The 20,620-nt window shown below is 56.1% G+C and overlaps 2 protein-coding genes across 3 annotated transcripts; one reads left to right on the top strand and one right to left on the bottom strand.

Annotated features, from left to right (window-relative positions):
• Positions 1-191: 191 nt before the first annotated feature.
• Sigirr (single Ig and TIR domain containing) lies at positions 192-9,058 on the top strand. 2 transcript variants are annotated; one of them, XM_042285902.2, is made up of 10 exons: positions 192-338; positions 5,075-5,236; positions 6,261-6,459; positions 6,878-7,008; positions 7,090-7,230; positions 7,505-7,648; positions 7,751-7,853; positions 7,930-8,080; positions 8,244-8,433; positions 8,727-9,058. In XM_042285902.2, the coding sequence occupies exons 2-10, from the start codon at positions 5,230-5,232 to the stop codon at positions 8,888-8,890; spliced, it is 1,230 nt and encodes a 409-aa protein (XP_042141836.1). In that variant the 5' UTR covers positions 192-338; positions 5,075-5,229; the 3' UTR covers positions 8,891-9,058. The 2 variants fall into 2 exon arrangements, with proteins under 2 accessions (XP_042141836.1, XP_076411147.1); XM_076555032.1 differs by having other exon boundaries at positions 203-306.
• Positions 9,059-9,621: 563 nt separating this feature from the next.
• Positions 9,622-20,309, bottom strand: Pkp3 (plakophilin 3). Its single transcript, XM_015996038.3, has 14 exons — positions 20,058-20,309; positions 18,426-18,621; positions 16,247-16,326; positions 15,482-16,113; positions 15,264-15,387; positions 14,548-14,752; positions 12,369-12,543; positions 11,745-11,862; positions 11,502-11,672; positions 11,213-11,398; positions 10,722-10,875; positions 10,356-10,548; positions 10,176-10,263; positions 9,622-9,982 (listed from the first exon to the last, which is right to left on the bottom strand). Exons 1-14 carry the CDS (start codon positions 20,166-20,168, stop codon positions 9,947-9,949), a joined length of 2,469 nt encoding a protein of 822 aa, XP_015851524.2. The 5' UTR covers positions 20,169-20,309; the 3' UTR covers positions 9,622-9,946.
• Between the last annotated feature and the right edge of the window lie 311 nt (positions 20,310-20,620).

Here is a 20,620-nt window from a genome sequence, read left to right as displayed (position 1 = left end):
TTCCTGGACGAAATGGAAGAGCTCAGGCTAGAGAGGCAGAACACCATGAAGGTCGGCTGGATGGCCCCTTGCGGGCTGGGCTGGCTGGGCTGGTTTGGCCACTGCCCCAAAGCGGGGAAGGTTGAAGATCCGGGGGCTGAACTCCCGACAGTCTCTAGCATTAACCTCAGGCATAAAGCGGGACACTAGGGTCCGCCCTCGCCCTGCCTGCGGGGCGGGGCTGCACCTGCCGCTGGGTCTGTCGCTGCTGCGCACCTAGGCCAGGTAAACTGCCAGCCTCCGCGCGAGTCCCAGGTCTGAAAGCAGGTGGGTGACAGTCGTAACTCAGACGCGTGGAGGTGAGTAGAGGTTGTGGTTCCTGGAGCCGCTCCAGTTCTAGGGTTGGGAACCTGGGAACCAGGAGCCTCGGGGCCATGGTCCCGCAGGAAGTAGCTCTGAACCAGGCGGGTTTCCCCTGAGCAGCCCGGAAGCTCGAGAGCGCTACGTCCAGACTCCTTCCCTGGCTTTTCTCTTTTCACTCTGCCCGACGTGGTCAATAGCCTTCTCTTGACTTCAATACAAGTCTACAGAGGAGGGCCAGGGGCGCAAGACCCCACCTTCGCTCCCACGAGCTTATCTCAACCCTGAGCAATTTTAGGACACACTGGGCAGATTGAGAGGCTGGCTGGGGCCCCGGCTCTAGGGGACCCCAGCAGAGCTTCCGCCTTCAGCAAGCACCAGCACTCGGTCCTTGCCCTAACTAGCTGTCGGCGCGCTTCCGCTCTCCGTGCGCGTCCCCGTCTTCTGCACGCGTGCCTGATAGATCTGCTTGCAGCACCTGTTGGGTCCGGGGAAACTGGTCAGGTGCCACCCACAGAAAACGAAAGGCAAGATGTAGGAGCATGATGGTCTCCTTGAGGTCTTTTATGCACACTCCTTTCTTTAACAAAAAGATATTTGGGGACCCAGCACACCCTAAAACCAGGAGCTGCACAAATCAAGAACTGAGCAGGAGCAGCACTCCGGCCGCGGGATGCTAAGCAGCGAAACAGATCCGCAAGAGGGGAACGGGCTCTGGCTTCTGGGTCCGCAGCCCCTGAGTACTAACTCTTCCCATAGCACCGGGTGCCAGGAGAGCTCAAGGACTGGGCCTGGCGGGAGAAGGACCTGGGCTTTCGAGGAACCTCATAAGGTGGAGGCAATGCTGAGTGAGGCGAGGGTCCAGGCTGGGATTTAAATTCCGAGGCCCTGGAGCGCCTCCAAAGGACTGCAGGGGCAGGTGTTTGAGGCAATCCCGGCTTTTATGCAAGACTGGCCTGAGGCTGGGCTACTGGATAGAGCAGGGTTCTCAACCTTCCTAATGGTGTGACCAGTTAATACAGTTCCCTATGTTGTGGTGACCCCCAACCATAAAGTTATTTTCATTGCTACTTTATAACTGCAATCTTGCTACTGTTAGGGATCGTAATGTAAATATCTGTCTTTTCTGATGGTCTTAGGCGACCTCTGTGAAAGGGTCGTTTGCCGCCCAAAGGGGTCCCAACCCTTGGTTTTGAGGGTAGGATAGAGGGTGGTAGATGTTAGCAGACAAAGGGAAGGAGAACGATATCGACTCAAGACCCTGCGAGGGTGGCAGAGACTAGGAGCAGGGGGCACAAACATGCCAGGCTTATTAGGGGGCAAAGGTGTTTGGGAGTACTGACCTCAGTACTGGGCACCTACCTCTTCCTTTCTGACCTGGCTGCTCTTGAACTTTGCTGCATTTCAGTTTCTTTCTTTTTTAATTAATTAATTTATTTTTATTTTATGTGCATTGGTGTTTGCCTGTGTATATGTCTATGTGAGGATGCTGGATCCCCTGGAACTGGAGTCACAGACAGTTGTGAGCTGCCATGTGGGTACTGGGAATTGAACCTGGGTCCTCTAGAAGAGGATCCAGTGCTCTTAACTGCTGAGCCATCTCTGCAGCCCCGCATTTCAGTTTCTTTACTCACAATGTGGGAAAGTACAGGACTGCCTCTGGTGAGGTCAGCTGGTTACTGTGCATGGGATACTCAGGAGGCCTATGAAGCAGCTTCAGGTAGCAAGCAGCTCCACAAGTGTAGAGGAAGGGGAACTGTTCCCTTCAGCCTTTCCAGCCCTGAGCCTAAGGGGCACCATCACCTAGAGGTCATGAAGGCCAGGCCACAGGGGCTTGAACAAGGCTGGGTCATAATCAGGTAAGGTGGCAGGAAAGCCTGCTCCTGAATTGAGGATACTCCTAGGTGGCCTGAGCCAAGGGCGGGAAGACCACAGGAGAGTATCCAGGACCTACTCCTGCGACTGTAAGGGTAGAGAGAGGGACAGGAGCTGGAGAAGACCTTTGTCCAATTCTGTAAATAACGCCACTGGGCCCCAAGACTCAAGTCAATCTGGAGTCAGTGGTAACAATAGGAGAAACCAGCTGTGTGTCTCCCCATCCCACCCCAGAGCCAGAGGCTTGTGGCTCTTGTGTTTGGCTCTTGAAAGGGGTCTCTGCTCTCTCACCCCAGCCCTGAGCTCATGTCTATGAGATACCATAGCCTGTCACAACTGTTCATTCATTGGAGTCTATTGCCTGGAAGGTGGACAGGGTAAGGACCAGAGAGATGTGCTCTATTGTTTCATTATTGGTCACCAGTTTCTGAGAGATCCCCTTTGTTACAGTAGGTCAGAGGTGAGTCATGCCTGGGGCTTTTTGGGGGGTGGGGCATATAATATAATTCTTCCTCTCCACTCCTGAGTATAGTATAAAAAAAAAACGAGAGTGCTGCCAGGCTTGGAGGACGCCTTTAATCCCAGCACTCAAGAGAAAGAGGCAGGTGGAGCTCTGTGAGTTCCAGGCCTGCCTGGTCTACACAGACTGTTCCCGGTCAACCAGGACTACACAGTAAGACCTTGTGCCAAACGGGGGGTGAGGTGGGGTGAGAGATGGAATCTAGAAGGCACGTCTCCTACCCAGTATATGTTTAGGACTATTCTGGCTGGAGATCTCCTTGCCAGGATCTCTGCACATCGCCCCAACCTCTGCCACTTGAAGTAGCTACCTACGCTCTAGAGTAAAAAGCAAATGTAGTACTCAGGGACTGGGGCTGTCCTGGGAGGAAGGGGCCTCTTAGAGTTACAGGAAGAGCCAGGCAAGGCGGGGCAAGGACCGCCAACAGCCCGCCCCGCCAGGGGAAGGGGTGGGTACCTGGGTGGGGTTTAGGTTTAGGAGAGGATGTGACTGTAAGGCCAGGAAACTAAGGGGGAAAGTTCTGACTAAAATATATATCAACAAAAGCCAGGTCCTCGCCCAAGCTTGGTGATGCATCGTGGGTAGCCACAACACTGTGGCTCCTCTCTGGGGCCCAGCAGAGGGGACACTTTGCTCACAAGTGCATGCTACTGACCTCAATGACCATCTCCCCTTTGGAGGAAAAGATCCGGAAATGAGGTGACTGTGCCTCCCTACTGCTGAGGGATCCTGTGGCCTTGTGGTCTGTCCTTGGAGGTAGGCTTGGTTGAGGAGAGGCCCATGGTGCTGAGGTGCATGAAGGCACAGCGTGTGTGTGTGTGTGTGTGTGTGTGTGTGTGTGTGTGTGTGTGTGTGTGTGTGTATGCGTGTATGGGTGTGCTTGTGGCCCCTGAGGTATTTGGGAGTGATCCTGTGAAGTGAGGTGTGTGCAGCCCAAAAGCTGTGTGAAGGGAGTGTTGTATGGAAGATACGTGTGTGCACATTGGCTAAGGTGAACTCGGTGAGGCTGACTGGGGGCCCGAGGGGGCTGTGCAGGCGTAGAATGGGAAAGGGAAGAGGGCACCTGCTGCCTCCGTGAGTCACATCCTGGAGGCTTGGTCTTCATTTCTGGCGGTGTCTGCTGCTGCCTTTGCAGGGGTCAAGGTCTTCTGAGCTTGAGGAGGCTGAGGGCTATTGCAGGACATGCTCTGGGACCTGCTGGGCTGGGGTACCCACTTCTGGTCACTCTGAGGGGCCAATTGAGAAGCCTGTCTTCTACAGGCCCTTGGTAAGTGGTTCTGCTTTCAGGATTGTAGTAGGACTGCCCTTCACCCCAAAGGGTTTCTGGAAGGATCACCTTGCCACCCTTGACAGTAATGTGCCTCTTCCTGAACTAGCTCCCAAGAAGACTGATGTCGAGCCAAGTCTGAGATTTCTGGCTGAGCATTGCCCAGTGCAGAACAAAGGGAGAGAGTATAAAGATACTAATTCTCATCAAAGCCTCTGGGGCATCTGGGGCATCTGAGGCAGGCCAGGCCCAGGGCTTGACCCCATGTTCCTGCTGCCCATGTGTCTGTGCAGAATGGAGGAGAGTAGGAACTCAATTAAATGTATAAAGAGAGTGAACTTGGGGCACCAAGGAAAGAGGGGTCACTTAGGGCCCTGGGCTGCTAAGGAAGAGCATTCTGAAGGTTTCCCACAGTCATGCCATTACGGAGCTTTTAGAGTCCCAGATGTGTATAATTGCTATGGGCTAAGAATGACCCAGGGCCCTAGATAAGAGTCATCTGTTTAGGGGGTACCCAGAAGGGCTTCCCAAGGCCCTTCAGAGTGATCTCTATAGTAGCCTGGTCCCATTTACCTTTCCTGGCCCAGATGAACCTCAAGGTGTCCGCAGGTGTGATGTGTCCATTCCCATGTGCATGCGTGACTGCACCCAGAGCGAAATCTCACAGTTAGGTTTCACTTATGGCTCATATCCCCTTAACCCCCAGGTCCTGGCCAGGAGACAAGCACCCACGCACCCACCTGCATACAGCAGCAGTCCATTACAGGGGACAGCCAGGAATGAGGCTAACTGCTGTCTTCTGAGGTCACATCCTTCTTGGAGCATGTCTGTTGTATCCCTGAGTCACCACAGTGGCTCCAGGGCAAATGAAAGTGGTCCGTGGGACTGCCCCTCCCAAGCTGTGTGAGGCCGAGTCTGCTCTGGCCTTGCGAGATGCAGGAGCTCACACAGCACTCTGAGACGGGCTGAAGTCGCAAGGAAGCTATCTGTTGTGCAGCCAGTAAGGACTGCTGCTGGCCGACAGTTACTGGTTAACTCACCGTGTTCCTGTTTAACTTGTCCCCTGGGGACAGTGACAGCCTCTGACCTCCAGGGACCCTGTCCAGCTGGCTGAATAGACAGAAAGGAGTCCTTCTCGGTCTTCAGTGGACCCATCTGCTCGGTTGAGGAGCCCCAGTGGAGGCAGGGGTGGAACCAGTGTTCGGCCTGCTGAGGCCCTGGAAGAGCCATGGCAGGTAGGTAGTTCAGAGAGGGCCACGACCAAGTCTCCACCCCAGTCTGCCTGTCAGGTTGGCGCCACATTGCACTCTCTGCTGAGCTCTGTGCTTGGATACATGCCAGAGGTCAAGGCCTGTGCTCATCTCTTCTCTCTAACAGTTGGTTCTGAGCTCAGGGCAGGCAGGGATGATGAGAGCCTCTGCTTCTCTCCTGCCCAAGGCCTAAGGAAGAGGCATGCAAGAATCAGTAAGCCTGCCGGGCATGGTGGCGCACGCCTTTTATCCCAGCACTCGGGAGGCAGAGACAAAGCGAGTTCCAGGATAGCCAGGGCTGTTACCCAGAGAAACCTTGTCTCGAATCCCCACGCCCACCTGAAAAAAAGAATCAGTAAGCCTAGGAATCTCAATGGGGGGGTCCTTGGGGTGTGGGTGTTAAATGAGGTGACATAGTATACCTCTCCAGCCTCCTGCTGGGGCCATCATCTTCACTTGAAGATGAAAACCTTTAGGCCTCCGTGAAGTGGGAGGGCAGGTCTTGGGGTTAGTGGAGGGGATCCTGGAAGCCCAGGCTCCAGCTTGCCCTGTCCCTGTGAAAGATGCTAGTCTATGTATTCTTTCCACATTTGGTGTCCATAGTCCCTGCAGCTAGCTCTTCAGTAGAAGCCAGCCAGGCTGAGGGGGGCAGGAGCTGACCCTGCTCTGAGGGGGTCATGTGGAGGCTAGACTCATGCAGCGGGGATAAACCAACAGATAGGCCCCTGTGGCTGGGCTGGCTCAGCTCAAACATGACTCTGGCCACTCCTCTGCCTGTTAATGTTCCCCCTGAGCACAAGGCTGTCACATGAGGGCCAGAAGAACACAACTGGCCACTACTGAGGGAAGAATGCAAGCCTGGGTTCTGGCCTACAGGACCCATGGATGGATGTAGTGTGATCACTGACACCACTTCCTTACTGTCTTGTTTTTCTTGATCACAGAGCATCTATACACAGAGTGGGAGAAGGCATCCCAGCATGGCTGACCTGTTGTTTTCTTTCTGCAGATGTCTGTGACAGGGCCCCTAATTTCCTCTCGCCATCTGAAAACCAGGCCTTGGGACCTGCCCTTGGCAGTACAGTTGCTTTGAATTGCACAGCTTGGGTGGTCTCTACACCCCAGTGTCCCCAGCCCTCGGTACAGTGGCTAAAAGATGGTGTTCCATTGGGCAATGGAAGCCACTTCAACCTCCATCAGTACTTTTGGTAAGAGACTGGGGTGTCCAGGATTAGAGTAACTGCCGGGGTACACCACAGCTAGCAGCCTTTCTGACCTGCACCCTAAACCATCATAACCTGGACAGGGGCTATGTAGTACCCGTGCAAACCTGCCATGGCAAAGTGTTCCCATGGACAGAGATAGAGGGTTGGCCAAGGGGACAGGTCCAAAGTTTCTTCATGACCCCCGTGTATATCTTGTAGACTGTCTGGGGATAGAATCTTAACTCCTGAATGGGCCGTTTACTACGCAAGCCTGTAACCAGAGGGTCCCCAGGGCCCAGGCCCAAATTCTGATCACTTAGCCCAAATCTGTAATCTCCCTGGGTGAATCCTAGGCAGGTGGGACTCGAGCATCCACTGATGTTCTTGGTCCCCAGGTGAGGGTATGGCCTGGTTTCCCCAGGGTCGGCGCCAATTTCTCAGAGGTTGTGTCCAGTGTTCTGGTGCTCAACTTGACCAATGCTGAGGACTATGGAAGTTTCACCTGCTCTGTCTGGAATGTCAGCTCCCACTCCTTCAGCCTCTGGAGAGCTGGTGAGGGAGTTCAAGGTGGTGGAGGGCAAGGGTTTCCTGAAGTCCTAAGGTTGAAGAAATAGTGATTCTCCCTGTCTGCAGGCCCTGCTGGCCATGTGGTTGCAGTGCTGGCCTCCCTCCTTGTCCTGCTGGTTCTGCTGCTGGTGGCCCTGCTCTATGTTAAGTGTCGTCTGAATGTGCTGCTTTGGTACCAAGACGCCTATGGGGAGGTGGAGATGAACGGTGCGTAGGGTCCCGCATGGATTAGGGCACGGTATTCTGCCAAGGGCCTTACTGAGGTGCCAGCTGCATGCTGGGTTCCGGCCTGGGAGGAGGGAGTTGTAGCTCTAAGGGGGCTCTAGGTGTACAGTTCGGAAAGGCGGTGTCTCAGAAGGGCACAAGACTAGGGTCAACAGAAGTTTAGAGTCCTGGGGTCTGGTTCACTTGTTCAGAGAAGTGCTGGACATTGGGTAGGAGTGTCTCTGTAACTGGCCGCGCTGAATGGCCTCCTCTGCAGATGGGAAGTTATACGATGCCTACGTGTCCTATAGCGACTGCCCGGAGGACCGCAAATTTGTGAATTTTATTCTGAAGCCTCAGCTGGAGCGGCGTCGGGGATACAAGCTCTTCCTGGAGGACCGCGATCTCTTGCCGCGCGCTGGTACCGCCCTTGCCCGACCTCCCAATCCCCACCCTGTTCCCTGAGTCCCGCCCTTGTCACCGGCCCCGCCTCTCACCGGCCGGCCCTCGCCCTTGCCCACAGAGCCCTCTGCCGACCTCCTGGTGAACCTGAGCCGCTGTCGGCGCCTCATCGTGGTTCTTTCAGACGCCTTCCTGGGCCGGGCCTGGTGTAGCCAAAGCTTCCGGTGCGTCGGGCGCTTGGCTTGGGGTGGGGGACCGGGAGGCCTGGTCCTGCCCCGCCTGACGGTCCGGTCCCCGCAGGGAGGGACTGTGCCGCCTACTGGAGCTCACTCGCAGACCTATCTTCATCACCTTCGAGGGCCAGAGGCGTGAGCCCATGCACCCTGCTCTGCGGCTCCTGCGCCAGCACCGCCACCTGGTGACCCTGCTGCTGTGGAAGCCTGGCTCCGTGGTGCGAGGGCTGGGGGTTTGTGAGTGGGTGCTTGAGGTGCTGGAGGGCTAGGGGACCTGCAAGTCAGGCACCATCAGTGTGCTCTTTGGATCTGGGTGGCTAGAGGCTTCAGGTTCATAGATCCCCATGTATTTAAACTGAGGGTCCAAATCTGCTCCCCCAGACGCCTTCCTCCGATTTTTGGAAAGAGCTACAGCTGGCACTGCCGCGGAAGGTGCAATACAGGCCGGTGGAGGGAGACCCCCAGACCCGACTACAGGACGACAAAGATCCCATGCTAATCGTGAGAGGACGAGCTGCCCAGGGCCGGGCCATGGAGTCAGAACTGGATCCAGACCCTGAGGGAGACCTGGGTATGCTCACCTGGCCTCACTGCAGATCAAGGGTTCAGACACAGCTCCATCCAGTGTCCTAGTCTGGGATGGAGAGATCTCGCCTCCTGTAGAAGTTTGACCTCCACTGGCAGTGCCCCTAACTGCCTCTTACTGGGGAGGTGTTTTGCCCCTTGGCCTCTGTCGGGGGAACTTCCAAGGTTTCTAGTATCATTGGGGCTGGTGGGTGAGCATGGAGTAAGCCCTTCTTGTCCCAGATCCTAGTAGAAGACTGGCTGTAGACATACAGCCTCAGGCCTTATGGTGTCCTGCAGGTGTCCGAGGACCTGTCTTTGGGGAGCCACCAACTCCACTGCATGCAAGCAGGGTCTCCGTGGGAGAGGGCCACAGCAGTGAAGTGGATGTCTCGGACCTTGGCTCTCGGAACTACAGTGCACGAACAGACTTCTACTGCCTTGTGTCTGAGGATGATGTGTAGCCCTTATCCTAGCAGCCCAGATCATAGGGTCACGGTGGCAGCTTCCAGGGTAGAGGCAGGCACCTCTTCTCCCCAGGACCACAACCCTTGCCTGTAGCTCTGAACCTCTCGGGGAAGGAGTGTGGCTCCAGGGTGTCACAAAATAAACTTGTCTTTGCTCCTGCCTGGGCCTGTTTCTCTTCTGGGTGGTACCTGCTGTGTCTCTTATCGCTTCCACCATGACGCCCTGACCCTTCCATTCATCGCCACCCGCACCAGGTTTCCACTCAAACCCAAATCTGCCTTCTACCCTCAGCCACCCCTGGCATATCCCTTGTTCTGATTGCCCCTGGTATCCCTTCTTGGTTCTTGGTTGGGAATGTGACTGCCCCTAGCCCCATCTCATCGCGACAGGTCCTTCAGTAGGAAGCTACTGTTGATAATTTTACAAGGAAAAATGGGTAGCCTTGTTCCTGATACTCCTGGACGTCAAGCCTTGGGTACCTCCTAGCATCAGCTCAGGGTGGATAGAGGGTGTTGCATGTGTGTGTGGTATGGATACTGCTCATGACGTCCTCTGCTCTGCTGTGTCTATGCCTTGGATCACAGTAAGTCGACTCCTTCCCTGTGTCCTCTGCCTTGGGAGGCCAGTGTGTGAGCCTGGAGTTGCGTCTTCTGGGACAAGTAGGCATGTTTTGGGGGCAATGCACACTTGAGGGTCTGTGGCCAGCTATGGAAACACAGAACTGGGGTTCTGTTCAAAACCACTTTTATTCCCAGCTGTCACAAGGCTGTCAGGCCACAGGCAGTCCCACCCCTGCCATTGTGACTAAATCACCACCCCGAGCACCAGAGCAGCTCAAGCCCTGCCCCCTTCCCCTGCCCTGCAGAAGCCAATCAATCCCCAGTTGCAAGCCCCCATCCTTTCCTGGGGGCCCTGGTCCCTCAAGGGTACACACAGGACTCCAGAGATAGGGAGGTCTGGTGGCCATCAGCTCCCCTTCCATGGGTTGTGGAACAGTAGGAGCTGAGCCTGTCTCTTGGAAGCTGAATCACTTCACCTCCAGGAGGCTTCACCTATGGGCCCAGGAAGTCCTCCTTCCGATAGCCCTTCTGCAGGGGAGAGGGGACAGAGAGATCAGGACTGCCTTTGCTGTCCCTGAAATCCTGCCTTCCCCATAATATTCTGGGCATAGCCTGGGCCTCTTGTCTCTGTATTCCAGGCTTGTGTCCCTCCCCTGGTGACCTGCACCTTGCACTGGACTACACGCCCCAAGTCCCAGTTCCCAGGCTGTGTAGAACATACCGCCCTGAAGTCACGGTGGAGCTTGCTGTACTGCCAGAGGTTGGCCAAGAGACTGGAGGCTGCCCGGGAGGACTTCTCACTGTCAGGGCTGGGGACATTCAAGAGGTCAGGGTCAAGGTTAGGAGGTCGGATGGTAGGGTGTCCCTTGGCCATGTTGCTGTGGGTTGGGTTGTTCCTCACCTATCCCTCTTTTTTTTGATGAAGACCAGCTTTCGAAGCCCATCAAAGTAGAGCAGGTCCCGGGCAGCAATCGGGCTGGCTACCACCAGGTTGTTGAGCACAGCAATGATGTTGACCAGCACCTCAGCTGGGGGACACTTCTCACCCACACTGCCAGGGAGTTTCTCAATCAGGTGGCTCACTACCTTTGTGGCTGATAAGAGGTTAGGGTCAGTCTGACATATTCCCTGCTGCCTTGGCACCCAGAACCCCCGCCTCCCCTGGGGGCTGGCACACCCACCTGCCCACTCTATCTGACTTGCTAGCCGGAAGCCAGCTCCTTGGGAGGCACGGGCTGTGTGCCGGACCAGGGGCAGAACAACTCACACATCTCATCCTTGTTCCTGGCATTCCGAGACAGGTTTCGGATGAGGCCGGTCAGTGAGCGCAGTTGGTTGTGGTCAGCGGTACGAACTCGGTCCAGCAAGGGGTTCAGGATGCGCTCCTGTTCCAGGGCCAGGCGGCTCAGCACACCCGCCCACTGCAGGGAAAGGCAGGGAATGTGGTAAAGCCCAGCAGCACCCCAGCCATCCCTAGCCAAGCCCTGTTCAAGACTGAGGCAGAACCGCTTTACTTCTTGCCTGCTACCTCTGCCTATTCTACCGACCCAGGACATGACCAGGTAACCCTTCTGCTCAGAATATCAGAACCCAAATCCACGTAGGGCCCCATTCCTCAGACTGAGCACGGGTCTCATTCTATATCTTACTCTTGGGGTTCCTTCCCCCAGTAGACCACGAACTCCTAGGGTGTGGCTCCCATCCATGTGTCCCAGTGCCCAGCACAAGACCTAAAGTGGGGCTTGTCAGCCCACTGACCCTGCGGTCACCGGCGGTGATATTCTGTAGTGCCCCTGCAGCCGCCTCTGTGGTATGCCGGTTCAGTTCACAGCGCTGCAGCAGCCGGTTGTACAGCCCCACGATCTGGGGGCTCCACAGCCACTCAAGGCCCTTGGGATCCTTAGACACTTCCGCAAAGGTGAGCGCGTCAGCTGTAAGAGGAAGCTGAGTGGGAGGACACAGGAGTCAACCAGGGCCAAGGCTACAGCTGAGGTCAGGGCGCCAGGCTTGGCACTCCCTGCTCCTGGCCTCCCAGGTCCATGCTCACCTCGCGCAGCCGCCTACTCTGTGGTGTGAAGCAGCCCACCACTTCACCAGGGGGTGCGCCAGTCACATCCCTGCGGCCCCGGCCTTCAAGCCGCTGTAGTGCTGACGGCGGCATCTCGTCATAGAGGCGGTAGGACAAGTTCCTCAGTACACACACAGCATTTTCCACACTCTGCAGGGAACAGAGGGTGGTCAGAGTGGGCCGAAGCCCCTGGGCCCCCTTGGCTCACCAGCTGCCCCTCACCTTGTCCTCACACTTGCCCACGTCCAGGGCATGGTTGATGTAGGTGACCAGAGCATCCACTAGCCCATGGCACTCACGCATCTTCTGGCGAGTGGCCTGGGAGGCTGAGCTGAGGTTCCTGGGGATGGAGGCAGATCAGAGCTCCCACAGGGATACCAACACAGTCCCCCCAGGGACCCTAGAAGTGCCACCTCAGGGACCCTTAACTTTGAAGCCCCTGTCCTGGCGATGAAATCATCAGGCACTGATCTTTGCATCCTGAGTTGGGACGGGCCCCTGTGCCTTCCTGTTCCCAGACCCTACCACAAACTTCTGCCTCTGCCCTTCACATTACCCACCTCCAAATCAACTCCTCAAAGTTTCGGAAGATGGACATCAGGACAAGGGACTTGATTTAATGAATCATAAAGCTCCAGAGTGTCCTGACATCTATACCGGGTAGTCATACCTGGCCTATCCCATTCTTGCCTCAGCCCCTAAACTTTTCCCTGCAGGCTTGGCTAACTGTCCTTGCCATTTAGGTGGCAAATGAACATACTTCTTCTAGAAGCTTCCCCAGTCCTTCTCTGGCACATGGCTCGTTCCCCTCAGCATCTCCTGGCCCAGCGCCTCCACTTAGCGCACCTGAGGAAGCCGGTGGCATTGTAGAAGATCTCTGCCTCAGAGGCATTCTGCTGGATGAGGGGGGGACCCCCTGCCCCGGACAGGGGACTTAGCACCAGGTCTGTGAGCTGCTCCAGTGTGTCTCGGGCTAGACGATCTTTCAGGTGGTCACTGGAGGACAGATTCCATAGGATCCCTGCACAAGACGGGCCGAGGCTGTGGTCAGGGTCAGCTCCCTGGCCCTTCTGCTTCCTCTGGGGATGGCGCAGAGGAGGCTCTCTACAGCTGCTTCTTTTTAAGAAAGATTTATTTATTTTTTAAATTATGTGTGTGTCCACGCATGGGTATATTAGAAGCACATGAGCACAGGTACCCGTGGGGTCCAGAGGCGCGTGTCAGATCCCCTGGAGCTGGAGTTACATGCAGTTATGAGCTGCCTTAGGTAGGTGCTGGGAACAGAACGTGGGTCCCTTGGAAGAGCAGCAAATGCTCTTATTCACTTCAGCACTTGGCCCCACACTTTGTTGGCCTTACTCTAGAGTTCCGCTGGAGAGGTCCTCAAGGTGACCTTTGGAAGCGAAAGCGTGGGGCAGGAGCCGAGCAGGAGAGACTAACAAGGTGTGTGGGGACCTGAAGGCCTGGGAGTGGAGGTGACTGGAAAGACAGAGCCAGAGGCAGAGCATGGGTATGCCCTGCTTGTGTGCATGAAGCCGTAAGTACCACACCTAGCACCACAGAAAATCAGGAGAGAAGCCACAAAAATAGAGTTTTGTTGGTGTGACACTTGTAACCCCAGAATGTAGGGAGCTAAGATAGGAGAATTGCCATGAGTTTGAGGCCCTCCTGGGGCTACATGGAGAGACCCTCTCTCATAAACAATAGCCAGGCATGGTGGTACGTGCCTTTCATCCCAGCATTTGGGAAACACGGACAAGTAGATTTCTGTGAATCTGAGGCCAACCTGGTCTATGAGTTCCAGGTCAGTCAGAACTAATAGTGAGACCCTGTCTGGAAAACAGACAATACACACAACAATGACAGCCAACACCAACAACAATAAGCTGGGCTCACTGTGATGGCTCACGACAGGCATGCGCCATCACCATAAGGTCTAGGCAGAAGGACTGCCATGAGTTTATGGCCAGTGTCTGATACATAGTGAGATGGAAGCCAGTTTGGCGGGACAATACAAAGGGGGTGTGGTAGGCTGGAGACATGGCTCAGTGGTTAAGAGCAGGCTGCTCTTCCAGAAGACCTGGGCTCATCTCCCAGTACCTACATGATGGCTCTGTAACTTTAGTTCCAGGAGATTTAATGCCCTCTTCTGACCTCCATGGCACTGGGCATGCATGTCGTGTACAGACATTTATGCAAGCAAAACATTCATACACATAAAGTAAATAAATTGAACACACACACACACACACACACACCAGGGGCCGGAGAAATAGCTTAGTGGCTAAGAGCATTGCTGCTCTTGTAGCGGACACAGATTTGGTTCCCACCACCCACATGGCTTTTAATAACTGTCTGTGACCCTAGTTTCAGGGAATCCAATGTCCTCTTCTGACATGTGTAGGTACCAGGTGTGTATGTGGTAAATGAACATACATGCAGGCAAAAACTTCATCTACATAAAAAACAAAAACAAAGGAATCTTTAAAAAATAATAAAATAAGCTGGGCGTAATGGCACAGATCTTTAAAGCTAGCACTCAGGGGGCAGAGTCAGGCAGATCTCTATGAATTTGAGACTAGCCTGGGCTACATAATGAGTTTCAAGACAGCCAAGGCTACATCGTGAGCGCCTGTCTCGATAGAAATAATAAATAAATGGACTGGCAAACGGCTCAGCCGGTAAAGGTGCTTTCTGCGGAAGCCTAATTACTTGAATTCGATTCCCCAGAACCCGTGGCTGAAGGAGAGAACTGACTCCCAAAGTTGTCCTCTGACCTCTACATGTATGTTTGTGGCATGCATGCAGGTACACAAAATAATAATAAATAATATAAACAACAAAAAAACCTCAAACAATAACACCCCCCCCCCCAAAGTTCAATCTGGGACAGGGAAGGCATACGATAAAGACAGAGTGTTGAGAATAAGGAAGGGAAAAGGGGAGCACAGTGAGAGAGGAGTGGGACAAGACAGGAGGGGGGCAAGGAGGGGACTGAATGAAGAGGCTGGGGGGACAAGGGTACCTGTAACATTTTTGCGGAGCTCGTCGTCCTGCTCTCGAAGTGTCCGCAACAGCTCAAAAATGCCATTTTCCTCCACCAGCGCCAGCTTGTTGTCTGCATTGTCATAAATGAGGTTGCGCATGGCACCCGTGGCGTGGCGTTGCACCTCTTGGTTGGCGTGGTTAAAGAGCTTCACCAGTCTAGGCACCGCCTGGAGGCTGCGAGCCTGTGGCACATAGGTAGAGATGTATGTGGGCACATGTGGACTGAAGATGCATGCCGACATGTCCACATGCATGGGAATAAGTGCATATGTACGTAGGTGATCCAGATGGTTGCAGGTGATATGCAAGTTTGTACATAACACATGCAAATGTGTTTTGGTGGTGCAGATGCATGAAAATGGTGACTATATATGCAGGACTGTGCGTGTATATTCAAGTATATGGAGGTCATCCAAGTACATGGCGATGATGCATATATGTGCCACAGGTATATGTATCTGTCTTTGGTGTATATAGGTGATGCAGGTATATACCAACAGGACATTTCTGCCCTTTCTCTGCTGGGGATATGGAGAGGTGAGGTTTGCCCAGCCAGCCTAGTGATCAGCAAGGAGGGCCAAGGACCAGAAGTCAGGGAGGGTTGGGGGCTGGTAAGGATAGTCATTAAGGGTACCCAGGGCCAGTGGGGCAGCCATCAAGAGATAACAGGGGACAGCCAGTGGGATATGTCACCTGTTTCTTGGCTGCTGCATCGCTGTAGCACCTGTGCTGGATGTAAGCTGCTCCCAGCACCTGCAGGTTGGGGTCTGAGGCCATGAGGTACTTGACAGCTGAGGGCAGGTCAATGTCATCAAAGCTGTAGAACCAGGGGTTAGTCAGTGGTCAGGCAGACCTTAGGATTGGGCCAGACCGTGGTACAGTCCCCTCCCTCTTCAAGACCAGCTCCTCACCCACTGCTGAGCCTCTGCAGGGTGCGATGGCCTGTGTAGCTGTCCAGTCCACGGACATCTGGCAGGTGGCCTGAGTCAGCCAGGCTAAGACTGAGACTGCGCACAGATGGGGCTCGGGCCACGGGTTCCAGGCCAGTACCTGACACGGACCCAGTAACCCCACGGCTTCGGTGGCTGCTTTGAAATCTCTGCAGGGTTCGCATGGCAGGTGCCCGAATGGTCCGGCTGGGTGGGCCCTCAGCGGCCTCTGGCCAGTCCAGGCCTCCTGCCCGGCTAGAGCCAGAGCTGGCCTGGCGCTCATAAGCATAGGCTCTGTAGGTGGAGGCAGCCGCAGGCTCCAGTTGCTCAGACACCACGCTGTAGCGGTCGTCCAGGCCTCCAGGCCCCAGCCTCAGTGAGCGCAGGGACAATGTGTCATAGTCGGCTCTGCTGGCTGCCCCGCCTCGCTCATGGAAGGACACTGGCCGGGTGGGCATAGGTGGAGTGGGCTGGGCACCCCCATATCCCACAGCCCCAAAGGCACTGCCCCCATTGTGGGCAGAGCTCAGCCTCCGACTGCAGCTCAGGTCCACAGCTGAGCGGGAGGACCAGGAGGCTGGGCTGTAGGCTGGCTTGGCGATGGGCCGGAAGGTCTATGGGAGGGGAGGGCACAGAGAAGGGATATCTGGGGTTTACCTGGCTCCCTCCCCTTCTGATCCAGAGCTCCCAGCCTTCCCTGTGGAGCCTCCCCCTCAGTGTGGACTCAGAGCTGACTCCCTGACTCACCGAGGTCTTGTCTCCACTTAGACCCTGGGATCGGGAGCTGAAGCCAGCCTGCACAGTGTGGTATTGACCCCTGGGCATGCCTGTGGACGGAAACAGTGATGGCCTGACCATGACAGATAGCAAAGTCATGGGCTTTTCTTCTCCCTTCTGCCAGAGGTCTCTGATCACGACCCCGAGAGTGACATCAGACCAGGGCAGGGAGGCCAAGTGGGCTTTGGGGTTACCGCCTTGCCCATGGCCCTGCCATGGCTGCAGCTTGGTTTCAGCCAATCTGTTTTGGTAGGCCCCCTTCCCTGGAACTCCAGAGTTCCTTCTCTGCTCAAAGGAGGTCAGACAACTCATCCTGCTGACCTCTGGTCTGTCTGGAGAATGCGCTAGGATCTCCATCAGCTGTCCAGTCCCCGCCAAAGCACAACATCTGGCCCCCTCCAGGAAGCCAGCTCAACCTACCCCAACCCACAATGACCTCCTGTGAGCTCCCCTTGTGCCCAGACTCCATCTGCACTACAGGCACAGGGTAGTGACACTATGCAGACCAGGGATGTAGTCTCTCTGGACCCATCTGCTCTGATGGACAGTGGGAGAGCCGCCCGGTAGAGCCTGAGGCAAGGACCACACCTACCCCATCCAGCTGCACATTAGCTGAGGACAGGGCGTCAGCCCAGCTCCGTGGTCAGTGGACAGAAAGGTGGGTGAGTGGGTGAGGAGGGCCGGTCAGAAGCTTGGAATGATGTGGAGATGACCGGGTGGGTGGGGGAGGGAGGAGAAAGAGGATCACATAGGTGGGTAGAAAATGGACAACAGGGAGACAGTGGGTGCAGAGGTGAGGTCACCCAGGAAACATCATCCCAAGAGTTGATGGTGATAGTGGGCAGATCTCCGGTGGACTCCGCCTCTGCCCAGGGTCCTCTGCTGTTGGCAAGGGCTCCCTGAGCAAAGCTACTCCCATAGAGGTCTGCATGGATGTGGGGAAGGGGCCTTCACTCCTCCTAACCCCGCCCAGGGGGTGGGCAGTCTGGTGTTCCCCAGATCCACCCAGGTTAATGAGGCTTCTAGGCAGGGGCTGTTAACCCTTTGACGCTAGTGAGGGCCAGCCTAGGGGGGCACACCCCAGCCTGGGGACCTTACGCCCACCCCCAAATTACTATCCTCCGCCCCCTAATTGGCAGGGTAGCCAGGTGTTAATTAAGCCCTCCTTGTGCCCTCCCCCACCCCATGACCCCTGGGCATCAACTTGGTTCCAGGGAGGGCTAGGATCAGAAGATTTCAGGCAGCCATCCAATTCCTGACCAGCCCTTCTGCCAGACAACCTTCTCTAGACATCATGTGGACCACTGCGAACTGGGGTCTGGGCCTCTGAACAGAGGTTCATTGTACTGTCTACATTTAATCCCTATTGCTGTAGCCTGGGGAATGACTGCCTTGAGCCCAGCATGTCTGAGTGACTCTCTCTGTCTCTCTCTGTCTCTCTGTCTCTCTGTCTCTCTCTCTCTCTCTCTCTCACACACACACACACACACAGAGAGAGAGAGAGAGAGAGAGAGAGAGAGAGAGAGAGAGAAAGAGAGAGAGAGAGAGAGAGAAAGAGAGAGAGAGAGAGAGAGAGAGAGAGCCCCTGAAGAGTACCCAGCAGGCTATTCTCATGTAGAGTATCTGGGTCACTCCTGGTAGGCCCAGTTCTGTAATTCCTCGGGGAGCCCCCGCTCCAGACAGACCTGGGCTCTACCCAGGATCATCACTCTCTCATACTACTCTTAGAGTCCCTCCCATCTGGTTGGAAGGCACTCTGGCCTCTGTCTGAGACCTCCAGTGAGCCCTGCTCTGTGGTGATGGGAGGGAACGTGTTGGGAGGGGTGGGGGACAGCCGACAGGTGGGCCTGGCTGCTCTCCCTGTTGCCTCCCTGGGTCTTCCCAACTTAGGGAGTGGGTGGGCTCAGCCCCCAGACCCCTGTCCTGGCTGGGGAGGAGGGATGCCCCACCCAGGCTGCTCCTCATGCCCGCTGGGGCGGGGCGGTGACTCAGAGCAGGCCTCAGTGAGGTGAGTCAAGGCCTGAACCCCGAGCTCGTATGGCCTCTGCCCCTGGCACCGACACTCCTGTCCTAGCCACCTCTACCTGCCGCCGTCACCCCCCAGTGCCTTCATCCCCCTCTGTTGCCTACCATGCCCAAGTTGGCCTACCTCTGGCGGTCTCGGTGGCGCCATCAGGCTCAGTAGACCCATTGTAGCGCGACTGCTGGCCCAGTTGCAGGAGGCGGGCTCGGACTTGCTCCTGGACTCGGGCGGCTCGAAGCCTGTCAGCCTCCGGCCCCTCAGCACCCCGACGATCCAGCTGCAGGTCCGAGGGCAGCGCCAGGGAGCAAACACCAGCCTCAGGCTGCAGGGCAGACAGCAGGAAGTTACCCTCTTGCATAGTGACAGGGGCGACTAGCCACCCCACCTGTCCTGGGCCTCTTCCCGGTCTTGTCCCTCAAGGCCCGGTTCCAGAAGTCTCTTCCTGGCTGGCTCTCGTAGACAGACGCGCCCGGCCAGCCCTGAGCTTGGCTGGGGGCGGGGACACCTGGGCCAGGTGGGAGGGAGGGGCCTCTGCCTGCTTAAGGTGGAATTTGGGCGGAAGAACAGGCCCAGCGCGTCCTCAAGTCATGGCCTGGCCTTCCCTTTCCTCCTATCCCAGAACAGGGCCACGGGACTTGGGATCTACTTGCTCTCAGCCTTCCAAGCCCAGCCCAAGCCCCGTGGGTGCCAGCGTTCTAAGTACGAGAGTAGGACAGGAAGCCTGTGGGGGCCTGTCACTCCAAGCCATATGAGGAGTGTCCCAGCCTGGGGGTTGGGAGTTCTAGAGCATCAAAGACCAGGCAACCTCCAAGCTGGGCCCCGGGCTTGGTGGGGTCCAGGCAGGCTTGGCATCCAGAGATAGTTTCATGTTTATAGAGTCTTCTTGGTAGAGGATAAAGAACGAGGGTGCTGGAGTTTTAAGGTTAAAAGCAACCCCATGAAGGTGCTAAACCTGGGCTTTACAACTCGGTAAGACTGCCCAGTGAGGTAGACAAATGTCCACCCCATGACCTGCAAACCTAGAAACTCACCCAGCCCCCACCTCTACAGAGGCTTCAGAAGGGCTGCCTGGCCCTCTCTGGCACCTCTCCCCAGCTTCTGCCCCCCAGGCCTGGGGTGGGAGGCCCGTTCCCAACATATGAGTCAGGGCAGGCAGGCGGAGCCGCCCCAAGGGGTTGACTCAGAGGGGCCTAGGCTCATGTCAGCACTTGCCAGGCTGGGGGGCCAGGAGGTTGGGGGGAGGGCTGGAAGTGAGGGGCATCAGAGCTTGTCCCTGGAAGGTCTCCCAAGAACCCCCGTCAGGCAGGCCAGCGTGTGAGTTAGGCTTGGCATCCAGGTAGACTGGAGGGTTAAAGGAAGAAGCCAGGAGAACTCCAGGATGGGGACAAGTTGCCTCCGCACGCTCCATGTGCTTCTTAAGCATTCCTGGGACTCTATCCTGAGGCTCTGTCTTTTCCCAGAACCTAGTCCCTGGGCTCAGCCTCTCTCTCCCACGCCAGGCCCTGAGCCTTGAGTACTGGTCCCTTAAAGACATTTGCTTTAACAGCGGTGGCTAGGAGCAGAAGCTTGGAAGTGGGGAGAGCTCGGAGAAAATAGACAGCGTCAGGGACAAGCTCAAAGTGAGTAGGAAGGGCTGGAGGATGGGAGTCGTCAGAGGCCAGACGTTGTTGGGGAGACCGTGGGGAGGGTGAAGCCCCTCCAGGATAGTCTGGCTTGGGTCTACTGGTCATGGGTGGAGGCAAGGGCTGGGCAACCTACCTTGCTGCTGGCCTGGATCCCACTGGCCCCTTGGCTCATTCTAGAGGCCACGGCTGCAGGACAGCTCCTCCTGGGCTCCATCCGGGTCCGAGAGCCTGTGGTGGGCTCCATCAGGGCCCAGCTCCTGTGGGCAACAGCTTCTGTTTGGAGATGGCTCCGTGGGGGCACCCGAGGGTGGGGTGGGAACGTTGCACACCCATCTCATCAGACCGGTTGCTTCCCTGGGAGACGTGTTTCGTGTGGAAAAATCCTGGGAGACAAGTTTGTGCGGCGCCGTGCGGCCTGGAGGCACACGCCTGGTCTGAAGAGGCCCGCCCTGTATGTACTAGGTCCACCCAGAGCCCTACAGCAGCCAGGTTGGGGGGCAGAGGAGACAGAGGGCTCCAGGAGAGTGCAAAGTAGAGGGCCATAATTACACATGGCTTAGGTCCGGCTATAGCCAGATAAGGAGGTACCTGGTGAGCATGGATGGCAACTGGATGGAAGGCCAGTGTCAGCTCTGGGGGTTCACTGGCAGAGAGCTGTAGGTGCCACAGCTATGACCAGCCTCCTTAAGGACATGG

Source organism: Peromyscus maniculatus, chromosome 1, assembly GCF_049852395.1.
Source record: "Peromyscus maniculatus bairdii isolate BWxNUB_F1_BW_parent chromosome 1, HU_Pman_BW_mat_3.1, whole genome shotgun sequence".
In the NCBI taxonomy this organism is placed as follows: domain Eukaryota; kingdom Metazoa; phylum Chordata; class Mammalia; order Rodentia; family Cricetidae; genus Peromyscus; species Peromyscus maniculatus.
The sequence above is the reverse complement of the archived record's forward strand: the minus strand, read 5'-3'. Positions and strand labels throughout refer to the sequence as shown.

What these genes read in the sequence shown, in the direction of transcription:
- Sigirr (XM_042285902.2), top strand. An exon ending in TGGTGTAGCCAAAGCTTCCG is followed by an intron (nt 7,854 to 7,929) that starts GTGCGTCGGGCG and finishes CGGTCCCCGCAG; the next exon opens with GGAGGGACTGTGCCGCCTAC. An exon ending in TGTGGAAGCCTGGCTCCGTG is followed by an intron (nt 8,081 to 8,243) that starts GTGCGAGGGCTG and finishes CTGCTCCCCCAG; the next exon opens with ACGCCTTCCTCCGATTTTTG.
- Pkp3 (XM_015996038.3), bottom strand. Translation starts at nt 20,168, where the DNA reads ATGGAGCCCACCACAGGCTCTCGGACCCGGATGGAGCCCAGGAGGAGC. An exon ending in CAGGAACAAGGATGAGATGT is followed by an intron (nt 10,549 to 10,721) that starts GTGAGTTGTTCT and finishes ACCTCTTATCAG; the next exon opens with CCACAAAGGTAGTGAGCCAC. An exon ending in ATCAAAAAAAAGAGGGATAG is followed by an intron (nt 10,264 to 10,355) that starts GTGAGGAACAAC and finishes GAATGTCCCCAG; the next exon opens with CCCTGACAGTGAGAAGTCCT.